General features: G+C 36.6%; 3 protein-coding genes across 4 annotated transcripts; 1 reads left to right on the top strand and 2 right to left on the bottom strand.

The window, feature by feature from the left end:
- Positions 1-506: 506 nt before the first annotated feature.
- Positions 507-3,814, bottom strand: cisd1 (CDGSH iron sulfur domain 1). The gene is made up of 3 exons (XM_059565823.1): positions 3,659-3,814; positions 2,883-3,088; positions 507-1,770 (listed from the first exon to the last, which is right to left on the bottom strand). Exons 1-3 carry the CDS (start codon positions 3,684-3,686, stop codon positions 1,681-1,683), a joined length of 324 nt encoding a protein of 107 aa, XP_059421806.1. The 5' UTR covers positions 3,687-3,814; the 3' UTR covers positions 507-1,680.
- A 317-nt stretch (positions 3,815-4,131) lies between these two features.
- Positions 4,132-13,043, top strand: polr1b (RNA polymerase I subunit B). Its single transcript, XM_059565822.1, has 15 exons — positions 4,132-4,355; positions 4,475-4,642; positions 5,327-5,473; positions 5,542-5,674; positions 5,759-5,895; positions 6,346-6,569; positions 6,759-6,930; positions 7,315-7,483; positions 7,562-7,843; positions 8,377-8,510; positions 8,636-8,806; positions 9,442-9,598; positions 9,686-9,882; positions 9,961-10,211; positions 12,033-13,043. Exons 1-15 carry the CDS (start codon positions 4,182-4,184, stop codon positions 12,913-12,915), a joined length of 3,399 nt encoding a protein of 1,132 aa, XP_059421805.1. The 5' UTR covers positions 4,132-4,181; the 3' UTR covers positions 12,916-13,043.
- Positions 13,044-13,388: 345 nt separating this feature from the next.
- nanp (N-acetylneuraminic acid phosphatase) lies at positions 13,389-15,101 on the bottom strand. 2 transcript variants are annotated; one of them, XM_059565467.1, is made up of 3 exons: positions 14,755-14,842; positions 14,630-14,684; positions 13,389-14,412 (listed from the first exon to the last, which is right to left on the bottom strand). In XM_059565467.1, exons 2-3 carry the CDS (start codon positions 14,681-14,683, stop codon positions 13,774-13,776), a joined length of 693 nt encoding a protein of 230 aa, XP_059421450.1. In that variant the 5' UTR covers position 14,684; positions 14,755-14,842; the 3' UTR covers positions 13,389-13,773. The 2 variants fall into 2 exon arrangements, with proteins under 2 accessions (XP_059421450.1, XP_059421449.1); XM_059565466.1 differs by lacking the exons at positions 14,630-14,684; positions 14,755-14,842 and adding an exon at positions 14,934-15,101.
- Between the last annotated feature and the right edge of the window lie 954 nt (positions 15,102-16,055).

Here is a 16,055-nt window from a genome sequence, read left to right as displayed (position 1 = left end):
TACGTTCGTTATCTGGCTCGGCTCGGTGTTCATCTTCAGTTCTCTCTTCACAGCAGTTCAGTCAGTGTACTGTTTGAGTAAATGAATTAATCCGGGATATTGGTTTATTTTGACTCAGATGGAGTGTCGCCACGTTAAAAAAGTTAACTGTTTAAGTCATTTGTGAATAAATGTTTACTGGAGACGCGAACCATTTAAAACGATTCAGTTCGATTTGGTGAACTGGTTCAACCGGTTCATTAAGAAGAACCGGTTAAATCGAACCGGACATCACTAATGCGGTGTAGCGTTCCGTCTGCTATTTGCAACAGTTTCTTTTATAATTTCGACGCACTCCATTAATGGTTTTAACAAAACAACGCACACTTGAAAATCTGTTTTGTAAATGACGTAAGGTCACTGATTATCAAAAATTTTATTTTACTCAAGCGACACAAACTGTAAACTGCTAGCGTTTCATTAAAGTTTTACTCCGAATCCTGTGCTTGGGTGATTCTCACACAACCTGTTTGAAACTGTTTATTTAACAACAAACTTGTACAGTGTACTTTTCTGAGAGAGAAAACAATAATTTCACAGAAAAGACAAGCTCATCACAACATGATTTTCTCCATATAACATTTGGTTCAGTTAGACTAGAGAAACAGATCTTGCATTTCCACAAGTACATATTTCTGAACGACAAGGGAAAATACTCCAAATTAAATTTTAAACTATATAAAACAGTACCTGTCAGATTCTGTGGCTAGGATTCAAAATACAGGAGAATGCCATTTTAAATACATTTAATGTCAGTAATCAGTTAAGGTCATGTGTGGATAATTTAACATAGAAAGAAAACATTAGAAGATTGCCATTTGGTTTTCATACTCCTTTCACATTCATATTTATCTCCTAAAATGAACAAGTTTCTGTTCTAAGTCATGTGTTTTTTCAATTCAAGTTTTTGTCTCTAGTGTATCTACAATAGTATGACCAGTGTTTAAGCACAGAAACATATTTAGGAGAGTTTGGTTAAACCAGAACATATCCCATAAAGTCTAAGCAGATAAAAAGAGAAAATTGATATGTATTGCTTAACAACCACCCAGATATATATGTGACCCACAAAACCAGTCTTAAGTCTCTGGGGTATATTTGTAGAAAAAGCTAAAAAAAAAAAAAAACTTTTTTAAAAACCACACATTGTATGGGTCAAAATTATACCAAAAATTATGCCAAAAATAATTAGGATATTAAGTAAAGATCATGTTCCATGAAGATATTTTGTAAATTTCCTACCGTAAATATAAAAACTTAATTTTTGATTAGTAATATGCATAGCTAAGAATTCATTTGGACAATTCAAAAGGCGATTTAGATTTGTTTTTGCACCCTCAGATTCCAGATTTTCAAACGGTTGTATCTCGGCCAAATATTGTCCAATCCTAAATACATCAATAGAAAGCTTATTTATTCAGCTTCAGAAAAATTTACACTTAAGACTGGTTTTGTGTTCCAGGTTTACAGATAGTACTGGTCTGAGAGCTGAAAAAAAAAGACACCGAGAAACCAATCAAGCATACATACACAGGATTACATAATCACACATTTAATCCCATCAGCCCTGACCACACATGTAAAGCGAAGACACACTAATCTCAATCACTGAGAATGGATGGTCATGAACAGTGGAAATGCTCATGCCTCCTTGCGTTTAATGATCAGAGGACCAACGTTGTCTCCCGTTTCCTGATTGTGTTTAGCATGTGCGCCATCACAGTATGGAAACTGTAAGAAACCAGAGAAAACAATTACATTAAAAATGCATCACAGCAAGATTGATGTCACTGATGTAGTTTATTCCGCAGGCACTCAGAATAAACTGATCAAACGTTTATGCAATGTTACAAAAGATTTATTTCATATAAATGCTGTTCTTTTATGATTTTTATTAATCAAAGAATCCTGAAACAAAATCACAGTTTCCAAAAAAAATATGAATCAGCACAGGTGTTTTCAACATTGATAAGAAGAAGAAATGTCTGATGAGTAACAAATCAGCATATTATGATTTCTGAAGGATCGCGTGACACTGAAGAGCAGAGTAATGGCTGCTGAAAATTCAGCTTTGCATCACAGATATAAATTACATTTTAAAATCTTTAACAATAAAACAGCTATTTTAAACTGAAATAATATTTCACAATATAACTGTTTTTACTGCATTTAAAAAAATAATAATAATAAATGCATCCTTGGTGAGCCTAAGAAACCACAAACTAAGACATCAACTGCTTCCAAAATAACGTATTTTTGACGGATTTTCTTCTTTTGATTAAGCAATTACTTACTGACCATCAAAAAGAGTGAATGAGTGTAGGATAAATGTAATGTAGACATACAACATTCATCACAGTAAGTCATCCAGCAACATCTGGTTTTTATTTTTTTGGAATACTGTATTTTTGGAAATACTATAGCTCACATACAGTTTTTTTGCCTACTATATTCAGTAGTAGGGAAGTATGTGATTTTGGATGCAACCAAGAGCAAAAAAGTCACCAGTTGCAGGGCCAGGTCAATGACAGTTGGATCCACCCCTGCAATACGTGACTACCAAGCAATGCAGGAGTTAAATGGGAATGCTATCAGACAGGTTTAAGATAAAACACCTCCTTGTATTCATCACACCCAACTGTCCATGTATTATATTTATGTACATAATAAAAATTTATCCTGGTTTCATGGGGGTTAGTTTCAGATTCTGGTTTCAGCAAGATGTCCAGGAGAAAATGCACATTTCTGATGCAACCGTTGAGTGTTGATGGATCAAAGTTAAAAGTTTCTGTGTAATTTCTAATGGCAGTTTCTGATAAGTTTTTCATTAAGCACTTTCTCACCTTTTTGGATCTCCAGCACCTACAGTACACAGCTTTGTCGCCCAGGTCCTCAATATCAAATGCATGTACCACTTTGGGGTTGTCTTTCTGCAGATCAAGGTTAACCTTTGGCTTCACACATTCGCTTTTGCTAAAAAATGTTTTGTAGATGAGGATTCCCACTGCTGCAGCTCCAAATGTCACTGACAGTGCAGTGATGATCTCAGCTGGAGGAGGACAGAAAACATCTTACCATACAGAGAAATATACTCCAGTGACATTACAGTGACAAATCTAAAACATTGAGTAATCATAGGACCTAAATCCATGTTAGTTAAAATAACCGATTTTTAGATATGCATGCATAAATAGGATTTATATTAGACTTATATTAATTAGGCTAAATCAAACTAAAGATACTAAATAGTTTACGTTTCTACACAGTTACAGATCTACTGTTTGAACCATTTAACGTTGAAACTACATTAAATAATCATAGTAACTAAATCTATGTCAGTTACTGAAACTATATTTAATTTCTTGAAACCTGATACGAACAAAGATAGTCGGATTCTCAACGATGCAGCGAGCAAAAAGAGAACAAATGAAGACATTCAGAGACGCTCACTTACATATAACAACCTGTTGATGTGTGTCTATGAACCATATCTTTCATATTTCGGTTTATTTCAGTAGTTTCTATTATTATACAGCTAAAACTCCGACCATAAACACATGCAGCGAGAGTAAAACAGTACATTTGCCTTACAAAACACATCTTATAGGGAGGTCTTTACCTTTATGGAAGGAGTTGGATGCGCTCATGGTTAATTATTATTGTTTTGTATTGTTATGATTATTTTTTGCTCATAATTTAAAGAGCTTCAATCGTCCTCAAGGCCAAATGGAGCACTCAATCTGATTAACTGTGCGCTGTTTTTACGCAGAACGCGCGTTTCTGTAAGCAATTGTTGGACTTTTATTTTGACTTTGCGCTTGCTAATGTGGTCGGTGAAAGGTGAACCGAGTGTGATTTATTTTTATTTTTTTTACAGGTCAATACGAGCGTTAAAAACTAAAGAACAGTATCTGTGATGTTGCCACTATTTTCAAAAAGTGAATGTGGATTGTTTTAAATACAGAGCCCCAAATATTTTTGGTTACAATTCTGTGTTGAAAGGCATAACAGTAGGCAATAGTCCATTTTTATGCGACTTATTAAAACCATTAAAATATACTTTTATTTTGAAGTAGTGTACAGGAAGTCTTGCGCTACTTCCGAGATCACGTTGACAAACACACACGTGTGTGCACAGCAGCATGGATCTTAACAAGTGGTGCAATTTAAAGTCCGAACCGAGTTTAAAACATTTGACAGAGGCAGGGTTCGGTGTCCCGAAGGAAAAGCAGCACGTGCCCGTGCAGGAGCTGGTGAAGGCGCACACTGAATCATTCGACCAGGCAGTTACTGATGGATTATGTCGGGTTGTGGAGGTGAGGTGCAGACACACACAAACACACGTGTTTATATACACGTGTCAGTTGTCTACATACACTTGACAAATGCATTGCAAGTGCTGCCTAATAAACAATTAAAATATCTCTGTTTTCAGGCCATTCCTCCTATGGAGTTCATGTACAAGGGAGACAGGATCAGTCTGTCGTTCGTGGAGGCCATCATTCACACTCCAGCGGTCTCTAAAGGAGGAATCAGCAGTGACCTGCGGGTCTTCCCTGCTGAATGCAGAGGCAGGCGCTGTACTTACAGAGGAAAGCTAGTGGTAAGTCTGACCATTAAGCCATTAAGTTAAGTGTGTGCCTGCATTTCACATTCATAAATGCATGTGATGCATGCAAATATTCATCTGAAATTATATAAGAATTTATTGAATATTTTACTTTCATTAATCATATAGTTCTGTAGATTTTGCAAGCTTTTAATTTGTTATATAACATTGGTAACAAATCTATTGTTCAAGCTATTAAACGTTGAAACCATATTAAGTAGTCATAGTAACTTAGTAGTTAAACAAATAGTTTAAAAAGAAATGTAATATTTAAATTGTTCAATCACTTCTTGATATCCAGTCTGATTCCTAAAGCAGAGCCAGCTAACAACATCTGTGTTTTTTGTGCTCGCGCACATGTGTGAGAGAGCATGTTTATGTGGTTAATGAGGATACAAATGTGTATAATGACATGGTTATGACGTAGGTATTACAATGAGGTGGTGGTTTATGAGGACCTATTCAGTGTCCCCGTAATTCAAAAGGCTTATAAATCATTGAGAGTGAGTTTTTTTTGAAAATCCAAAAATGCAAAAAATTTCCTTTGATTGGTAGGTTTAGGTGTAGGGTTGGGGTAGGGCAATAGAAAATACAGTTTGTACAGAATAAAAACCATTACGCCTATGGAGAGTCCCCATAAATCACATATACCAATGTTAGTGTGTGTGTGTTTCACAGGCAGACGTGAGTTGGTCTATTAATGGCATTCCCAAAGGAATCATCAAACAGTCTCTGGGTAATGTGCCAATCATGGTCAAATCAAAACTCTGCAACCTTCATGGTCTCTCACCCAAAGAACTCATCGAACATCACGAAGAAGCTGAGGTAAAACACGCCACTATCATATGGTTTTCTCCTGGATAAAATGACACTTAATCTTGCTTTACTTGTAGGAAATGGGCGGCTATTTCATCATTAATGGCATAGAGAAGGTGATTCGTCTTCTGATCATGCCGAGGAGGAACTATCCCATCGCAGTGTCAAGACCAAAGTTTAAGAGCAGAGGACAGGGCTACACTCAGTATGGTGAGTGCTGCATCTCTTCCAGACTGAATAAATCAATATGATTTCATAAATATACATATTGACTTGGGGGTTAACTGTGTGCAGCTATTTCAATGCGCTGTGTAAGAGGCGAACACACAGCCATTAATATGAATCTTCACTACCTGGACAATGGAACAGTGATGGTGAATTTCATTTACCGAAAGGAGCTGTTCTTTCTTCCCTTGGGCTTTGCACTGAAGGTAAAAAGAAGTTTAAAAAAATCTAAGTTTTAGTTCTGATTAATAATAATATTGTTTATTACACTGCAACCTTCCAAAATAAATACATTTATGATCATGATGAATTGATTTGAGTTTTTTTTTTATGTTAGAAGTAGGTGGCATGGAATCAAGGACAGTTTAGCAGTCATTATACAAAAAAAGTAACCACCTCGACTGACCAATCAGAATGAAGGTTTTCTGGGAGCAGTGTAATATTTAGGCAGTTTTTGTCTAGTGTACATCTGAAATGTCTTTTTATAACCTTTTGTTAATAGTATACCCTGTATAATTTATTCAGAAATCACCATAAAAATAGCTTTGTTGCTGGCATGGTGTTAAAAAGCGAATGAATAAATAAATATTTAGGCACAGGTGCATAATTACTTCTAAATGTAATGTTTCATATTAAAATGTCTTTCTTCTGCCAAGGCTTTAGTGGACTTCTCAGATTACCAGATCTACCAGGAGCTGATTAAAGGTCGAGAGGAAAACTCCTTCTACAAAAGCTGTGTCTCAGAAATGCTGCGTATGGTCATGGAGCAGGGCTGCATGACTAAAGCCAAGGTGCTTAATTACCTGGGCGAGCGTTTCCGGGTCAAACTTAACCTCCCAGACTGGTTCACTCATGAGCAGTGTGCTCACTTCCTGTTAGAGTAAGTTCAAGGTGTTACTGATCATGATTCAAACAATTTAATTATATATATAGATAGATAGATAGATAGATATGAGAGATTTGTTGGAGGTAAATCTTTGAAATGTGCCGAAAAAGTAATATTTGATCATCTCAATATTTATATAAAAAATCTCCAATTATTTGACACTTTTCTTTGATCTGTTTGCAGTGAATGTCTGTGTATTCACCTGAAGTCAGATGTGGAGAAGTTCTACATGTTGTGTCTGATGACACGGAAGCTTTTCGGCTTTGCCAAGCAGGAGTGTATGGAGGAAAACCCGGACAGTCTGATGTTCCAAGAGGTTCTGACACCAGGCCAGCTCTACCTCATGTTCCTAAAAGTAAGATTAACGTTATTATTTGGGGGGGGTCTCATGCTCACCAGTCCTGCATTTATTTGATCAAAAATAGTTACATTTTGAAGTTTTATTAAAAATATTATATATTTTTTGTGCATTTTAAAATGTAATTTATTTCTGTTATGAAAATGAAATATGTATTTTTTTTTTTTTTTACATTATTAGTGTCTCTACTACAAAGCAAAAATAACTTGTATATAATAACCTGACTAATAACCTGACTTAAAAATAGTACCAACCCCAAATTCTGTGTAGTGTGTGTATAGACTGCCGCAAGTACATAATGTAGAATAGATAAAACCATTTGCTGCTTCAAGATGGCTTTTTGTGCAATTATTTTCCAATGCTGTTCTGAATGCTCATTAGGAGAAAATGGCAGGCTGGTTGGTATCGGTAAAACTGTCGTTGGACAAGAGAGGTCAGAGACTGGGAGGACTGACTGCAGATAGTGTGACCAAACTTTTCAACACGGGGACAGATCTCACCAGATCCTTTGAGTATCTGTTAGCCACAGGAAACCTCCAGTCCAAGACCGGTATGACACTGGCATTACAGCTAATAGTCGCAGAGCTGAAGTGCATTCATAAAGTAACATTTGTCTTTTTAACCTCAGGTCTGGGCATGCTGCAGGACTCCGGACTGTGTGTCGTAGCAGATAAGCTGAACTTCATCCGTTACCTGTCTCATTTCCGCTGTGTGCACAGAGGAGCCGCCTTCGCTAAGATGAGGACCACATCTGTGAGGAAGCTGCTGCCAGAGTCCTGGGGTTTCCTGTGCCCCGTTCACACTCCGGACGGAGAACCGTGCGGCCTTATGAACCACCTGACGGCCCACTGCGAGATTGTGGCCCCGATGCACCCCACAACAACCCTGCCTGCCCTGCTCTGCTCGCTGGGTAAACAACATCTTATTCAAGATATTTAATTGTTAAACAAGACCATCAGTTGAATCCAGCAATTGTAAAATGCTTATAATTAAGGCTGCATGACAAATCCAAATTAATCCATAACCACAATATGAACTGTACAAACTGTAATGTAAAAAAAAATATATATATATATATATGTATGTATATGTGTGTATGTGCATATATATGTGCATTTGGGAATGTAAAATATGGCAACCTTCTTCCTAAACATGTAATGAGAGGAACTTATAAACCGGCTTTTGGCAACAAAACAGAAGCTTTAAGGCCTCCCGCAGTTCTCTGAAATAAGTTTGACGAAGTAATGTTTAAAAATTTAATAAATGAAGACGGCTATTTATATTGGTATTGTAATCTTGCAGTTGTACTATAAAAAAAAAAATCACTTTTAAATACTTTTTGCTTTAAATGAAATTTAAAGCATTTTAAACCATGACCACAATTCTGCAGTCCTACCTATTAATTGTATGTTTACTATTAAAACTGTTTTCCTCTATCACCAGGTGTAACTGCGGCAGACGGGAGCCCCGGTCAGCCGTATTCAGACTGTTATCCTGTTATACTGGACGGAGCCATGATTGGTTGGGTGGAAAAAGAAGTGGCACCATCAGTCATCGAATCTCTTCGCAGATTTAAGGTGGGCAATATTTAGTTTTTTTTCTGTAGTTTAATTATCCTTGATCAACCTCAAAGTTATGTTGATAGTTTTGATATAATAATTATAATATATAATACAAATCTGAACATTTGTGTCACCTTCAGGTGCTGGGAGAGAGGAAGATTCAGCCCTGGACTGAGATCGTTTTGGTTCCTCAGACGGGTAAAGCCAGCTTGTACCCAGGCCTCTATCTGTTCACGACACCCTGTCGCATGGTGCGGCCCGTCCGGAACCTTGGCTTGGGCAAACAGGAGCTTATTGGCACCTTTGAACAGGTGATTTGTGAAAGTTTTTCTAGCTTAAGTACCTCAGTTAATCAGTAGAAAAAATCAGTTTGCATGGCAGACTTCTGCAGAAGATAATAAAAATTCCCATATACTTTCATTGATCACTTCTGACTGTTTTACTGGAGCTTTTAAACTCTGCTTCAGATTCTTATGTGCTAAAAATTTGTCCATATGGGAACCTATAAATCTGTAAAGACGGACATACTGTGAGCTAGCAGGTTGTTAATCAGTGCTTTTGTTAAAGCCATCAATCTGCATTATTTTGTTAAAAATAGTTTGGCATCAGAATTCCTGGTGGAAAAACTTCATTACCCATGATTCTGCAAAGATATTCATCAATCAGAGAATCAAAATGAGCAAATCTTGCCAAAAGTCTTTAGCACACACTCACTCCCATCATGTACTGCAAATTACATTTTAGTCAAACTACCTAAATGCATTAAACTAAAAATATATCTTTCAACATCTATCAGTCAGTATTTTTCTATTTGTAGTTTTTTTTTTTATTTGATTTTCATTCACAGTGATTCATGGGATTATATATATTTTTTGTCATCAAAGCCTTTAAGTACACAGTTTTGCATTTAGTTTTCTGCATCTTTTAAATGTTTCTTTGTGTTCAGGTGTATCTGAACGTGGGCATCTTCGAGGAAGAGCTGGAGCAGGGAGTGACCACACATCAAGAACTGTTTCCTCACAGCATGTTGAGTGTGGTGGCAGAATTCATCCCGTTCTCTGATCACAATCAGAGCCCCAGAAACATGTACCAGTGCCAGATGAGTAAGAACCTCATGTCCTTCATCCTTTTTTGATGTGTCTCAATTAATTCTATCAAGACATGTCAATTAAGACATCATCCTATCATAGGTAAACAGACTATGGGCTTCCCGCTGCATTCATACCAGGAACGTTCAGACAATAAACTGTACCGTCTGCAGACCCCTCAGAGTCCTCTGGTCAGACCTGCGATGTACGATCACTACGACGTTGATAATTACCCTATTGGCACCAACGCGATAGTGGCTGTCATTTCTTACACTGGCTACGATATGGAAGACGCTATGGTAAGCATAACTTCCATGATTATGCTTGCTCCAAAACATTCTTTTGCGTATGTTTTAGTTTTTTTCTTTTTTCATCAGATTGTCAATAAGTCTTCATGGGAGCGTGGCTTTGCTCATGGTTCAGTTTATAAGACTGAGCTCATAGACCTGTCCGAAAAGGTCAAAGGTGAAGACAGCATTGTGTTTGGGGTGAAGCCAGGTGACCCCAAAGTAATGGACAAGCTGGATGCAGACGGATTGCCGTTTATTGGCTCCACGCTGAAGTATGGAGACCCTCACTACAGCTACATCAATCTCAATACCGGCCAGAGCTATGTGACCTTCTTCAAGTAAGACATTAACAATAGGGTAATATAGAAAATAATGTTTAATTGGCTTTTATTTTTAGATTTTACGTTTTCATTCAGTTTATTTATGGAAGCCCGTTTCCCCCACTAAATAAAAATAAAACAAGGTAAATGCGACTTTTTTTTTAATCTCACAATTCTGACTTTTTTTCTTAAAATTGCGAGTTCATATCTCGCAATTCTGACTATATAACTCGCAATTCTGAGAAAAAAAAAATCATAATTGTGATATTTTAACTTGAAATTGTAAGAAAAAAAAAGTCAGAATTGCGAGATATAAACTTACAATTGTGAGAAAATAGTCATAATTGTGAGTCTCAATTACTTGGTTTTCTTTTATATTCAGTGACGGAAATGGGCTTCCATAGTAAATTTACTATGCGCTTTTGTCTTTTCTTTTTTTTTTCATTTAATATTTAAATATTCAGATTTAGTTACATTCACAAAAACTAGTTTTAGTTAACAATAACACCGCTGTAATGTTATGGAAATAACATTTTAGTTGACAGTACAAAACGTCTCAGACATTTATTTATTTTAATGGATTAGCATTTATAAATAATATACTGTTGTAGTACAGTCCTTTGTTTTAGTTGCTCATATTTATAAAAAAAAAAAAAGTGCATTAACAATGTGTCTTGAGATTTGATTAGTACTGTTCTAAATTTTTTTGTTCTTAAAGACTGTAATATAAAATATTATATATATATATATATATATATATATATATCATGTCTTATTGATATGAATCACACTATTGAATTGGCAAAGTACTGATCACATTTTGCACATCATTTGTATTTACATAATTTGTGATATAATTGTGATATAAACTCGCAATTGTGAGAAAGTCATAATTCTGAGATGAAAGTCGCAATTACCTTGTTTTATTTTTTATTCAGTGGAGGAAATGGGCTTCCAGTTATTTTACTTTGTGCTTTTGTCTATTTTTGTACGTTTCTTTTAATTTAATACTTAAATATAATTTCAGATTTAGTTAAATGAACAAAAACAAGTTTTATTAGTTTTGGATAATAACTCCGCTGTAATCTTATGGAAATAACATTTCAGTTGACAGTTAAACATAAAATATGCAAAATTTACATATTTATTAAATGTTTAAGCATTTAACAGTATTAAAATTAGAGAACACTGTTGTAGTACAATACATTAGTCTTTAGTTGCTTTTAATTATTTTCATCTTATTATTTCTACTTTTTAATAGGAAGCTTAATTATCTGTAATTTGTTGTAATTCTGTTATTTACAAAACTGTATTTTTTTTAACATTTTATTTCAATAAACAAAAAAATTAAGTTTTAATAGTTTTAGTTAACAATAATAACAACCTCTGCGTGACGAATAAGAAACATTTTAGTTGACAAAGTACAAAATGTTTCAGCCATTAAACATATTTATTTAAATTCATTATAGTATACTATTGTAGTACAATTGTTTTAGTTGCTCATTTATTACAAAAGGAGTGCATTAACAATGTGTGTCTTGAGATTGATTAGTACTGTTCTAATTTTGTTCTTAAAAATACTGTAATATTAAAAAAACAAGATTAACACTTGATTTGGCAAAGTACTGAGCACATTTTGTTAAGATTTTTTTTTTTACTCCATTATAAAATTTTTCATTCAAAAATAAGTATTCTAATTGTAAATGCACTTTATCACCAGTTAACAAGTCAATGTACAACGCTTCAGTCTACTTATAACAGGATTTATTATTTTTACGTTTAGTGCAGCTGTATTTCTTTTAGATTTTTCTAGATTTCTGAAGCTCTGTTTTTCCGCAGGTATCAGGAGAGCTGTGTGGTGGACAACATCAAGGTGTGCAGCAATGACACCGGCACTGGCCGCTTCAAACGTGTTTGCATCACAACCCGTATTCCCAGAAACCCCACCATCGGAGACAAGTTCGCCAGCAGACACGGTCAGAAGGGAATCCTGAGCCGTCTGTGGCCTGCGGAGGACATGCCCTTCACAGAGAGCGGCATGTGTCCGGACATCCTGTTCAACCCGCACGGCTTCCCCTCCAGAATGACCATCGGGATGCTCATCGAGAGCATGGCTGGAAAATCCGCAGCCCTCCACGGCCTGTGTCACGACGCCACGCCATTCAAGTTCTCTGAGGAGAGCTCTGCACTCGAGCACTTCGGCAAAATGCTGAAAGCAGCAGGATACAATTACTACGGCACGGAGCGCCTCTACTCTGGCATTAGCGGCTTGGAGCTTGAGGCGGACATCTTCATCGGGGTGGTTTACTACCAGCGCTTGCGTCACATGGTCTCCGACAAATTCCAGGTCAGAACTACGGGAGCGAGAGATAAAGTGACCAATCAGCCGCTGGGAGGGAGGAACGTTCAGGGAGGAATCCGCTTCGGAGAGATGGAACGTGACGCTCTGCTGGCCCACGGGACGTCATTCCTGCTCCACGACCGGCTGTTTAATTGCTCAGATCGTTCTGTGGCGCAGGTTTGCATGGACTGCGGTAGCCTGCTGTCGCCGCTTCTGGAAAAGCCTCCTCCTTATTGGTCAAATACACGCCATCGGAAAACCATCTGCTTGCTGTGCAACAAGAGCGACTCTATTGAGACTGTGTCTGTTCCTTATGTGTTTAGATACTTCGTAGCAGAGCTTGCGGCAATGAACATCAAAATCAAATTAGACGTCAAGTAAAATTCTTTATATCTTTCTTTGCATAGATGGAAAACCAAGTGCCTAAGCATATCATCTTGAGTGTTTAGATCTCATTCGTATCATAAAACAATGTACTGGTGAGCAGTGCCACCGTTTTCGATCAATCACAGGATTCATGTGGACTGTTTAAACTTGTCAAGAACATGTATAGGAACTCGAGTCATAATTTACTTGCTCATAATTACTAAAAATACTATTTAGTGAATGATGAATTTTCATTTCATGCCAACTTTTTTTTTCTTTGCACGCAAAGATCATTAAACAAAAAGGGGATGAATAAATGACATCTTAATTTTAGTTTTATTTCTTTTTTTTGACCAACCTTTTAAGGTACCAAAGAAATTCAATAAAGATTAGACAAGCTAATATATATATATATATATATATAATTATACAATTTTTTTTTTTTTTGCGCAATCATGAAAATACGCGAAGACATACATCACCCATGATTAATTAATTCCACAATTTAAATGATTTTTAAAGTATTGGCAAATATAAAAATTTCTAGTAACATTTCGCTTTAGCAATTCCAGTAATTTGGCACTTTTAACATCCTAATAATGCATTTATAATATGAACATAAGAGACATGCAATACAGTTTAATGTTCCTTGAACAGAGCTGTATAGCTAATGTCCTGTTCAATAAATTTAAAACTGAATTAAAAAGGGCATTTGCATAATCACCATTACATGATGTTTTGTGGTTTGTCTATTGATCAAATTAGACATCCACTTTGGAGAAAGAATATTTAGTAGGACATTAAGTCGAACATTCAGATTGTCGTTTGGCTGGTCATGTGGCCACTGTAAGAGAGGATAAGTTTATGTAAACATCAACTCAGTTCAAGTAGAACATCGTTCAGATTCAGTACACTAGGAACAGCGTAGTCTGGAGTCACAGAGCCCTGTGGGAGAGATTTACAGTCACTGTTTATCCACACGGTGGCCCGCACTCTTGCATTAATGCCTCCCTGGATGTCTGTGCTGAGAGAATCTCCCACAATGATGCAGTCCTTCGGCTGGACTCCCGCAGACTCGAAGCAGTGAGTAAAGATGGAGAGCGCCGGTTTCTGCTCAGGATGATCTCCTCCGACCACCACCAAACTAAAGAGGCCCTCACATTTCACTGCTTCGATCTTCTCCCACTGCGTCTGAGTATCACCGTTGGTGAGCAGAAGCAGTTTGTAGTTCTTCCGCAGTTCCTCCAGGAGGGATCGAACCTCAGGAGTAAGAGTCAGCACCTGTAATCGTGTGTTCTTCCATGTGTAGTAGCAGCTGTTGGCCAGAGCCGGATCAGGATCGGTGCCCTGCGTCTCCTGTAGGGCTTCATACCAGTGATGGATCCTCACATCATCTATTGTTTTTCCTTCTGACGGGTCGAACGATTCGTGGAGAAGCTTTCGCAAAAAGCGATGACAGATGTCTTTGATGTGGCTTTCCTGTACATGCATCGAGTTCAGCAGCTCACACACCTAAAGAAAGAACACAGTGTAAATCGTGAGATCTACATCTTTAACAAAAACAAAAAAATGGTACAGGTTGGATTCAACACACAACAAAGTTTTAAGTGTTGACTAAGTTTCCAAATATTTTTTTGAGAACAATGTTATAGTATTACCAGTGTATGTGTTAAAAACATGGCAATATCATGGCAATTTGATATAAGAGTATGTCAAAGAACACCATTACATTTTCATTATGTGTGTTGAAAAACCATGGTAATATTAAGGTACTCTGATGCATTCTCTACGTCCAATAATACCATGGCATGTGTTCAGAAAACCATAGTAATCCTATGGTGCTTTTCAATGTACGTCCAATTATACTGTCATGTGTCCAAAATCATGGTAATACATTGGTACTTCCATATATGCTTCAAAGTTTGTCAGACAATATCATACGTGCCGCCAAAATGCCGTAATACCACGGTAATGTCAACAGTTCTTTTAAATGTTCGTTTAAGCGTTTTTTTTTTTTATTTATTTAACGTAACCTTCTCAATGGCAATTCGTCCTGCGCCGGCTGTATCGACCAGCGTGTTATCCAAGTCAAATATAATCGATGAAACTCCTCGACTTTCCATCATATTCCACATCCACGTACGATATTAACAACACATCCGGACACGCGGAACTCCGGCTACTGACGTCAGGCAGGTGTTGTGACGCAACGACTCTTTGCATTCTGGGAGATGTAGTTCCCGAGGAAAAGCACGGGGATTTATGACAGGTTTGTACATGACGTGACGTTTTTACATGCCGAGATTGCTAGATCAGTCTAAAACTTTTGGTCAAGTAACTAAAATTATCAAATAAAATATTTCACTGAAAAAAAAATCTTATTCTTATTAGTCCTGTAATAGGCCTCATGGTATCTATCTATCTATCTACTAAGTTGGTAATTTCATGTGATAGAGATGTATTAGCCTGATTTATTAAAAACTATTAATGTTAAAATTGCAACTGTATTTGTAAAATGTATTTTTAAAAGCTGCATTTTGCAACAGAAGCTTAAGCATGTTATATTAACATTTTACACACCTTTCTAGCAGTACTACAGCAATGCAGCACACCACACAGTAATCAGGTGGATGATCTGAGCGGCAGCTGAATGCAGGAATACGTGCGAGCTGGCAGCAATGAATCGAGGTTACGTGAAAATCTTAACTCCTATGCTTTGCTCTCAATAAACATGCAATTTTTCAGGTTCTTATCAGATTAAATGTGCTGGTCTTTGAGGAACTGTGTGAACTTATGTCTAAGGTTTCATCTCATGTTGGTGTACGTGTAAAAAGTACAGTCTTCAGGAAACAATGTGACGAGTTACTGTAGGCCTAATTATACAGTTGAAATCTAGCCAGGGTAGATACAAATAAAAGAGTTCACAAAGGCTGCACAAATGCGCTTTTCCAATTAAAAAAGGAAGCTTAAAATCGAGAAATACTGCTAAATATTTAAATATAGGCTATTACTTTTCTCATTTGTAAATATGAATAGGCTATAGCCTATCTGTTTACAACCAACAAATAGGGACTATTGTTTTTGTTCACTAGAACATTTATTTCCAAAATGAAAAGGGTATAGTCAGAGGCGGACAGAGAACACCGTTTCATTAC

This window comes from Carassius carassius, chromosome 14 (assembly GCF_963082965.1).
Source record: "Carassius carassius chromosome 14, fCarCar2.1, whole genome shotgun sequence".
NCBI lineage: Eukaryota > Metazoa > Chordata > Actinopteri > Cypriniformes > Cyprinidae > Carassius > Carassius carassius.
The sequence above is the reverse complement of the archived record's forward strand: the minus strand, read 5'-3'. Positions and strand labels throughout refer to the sequence as shown.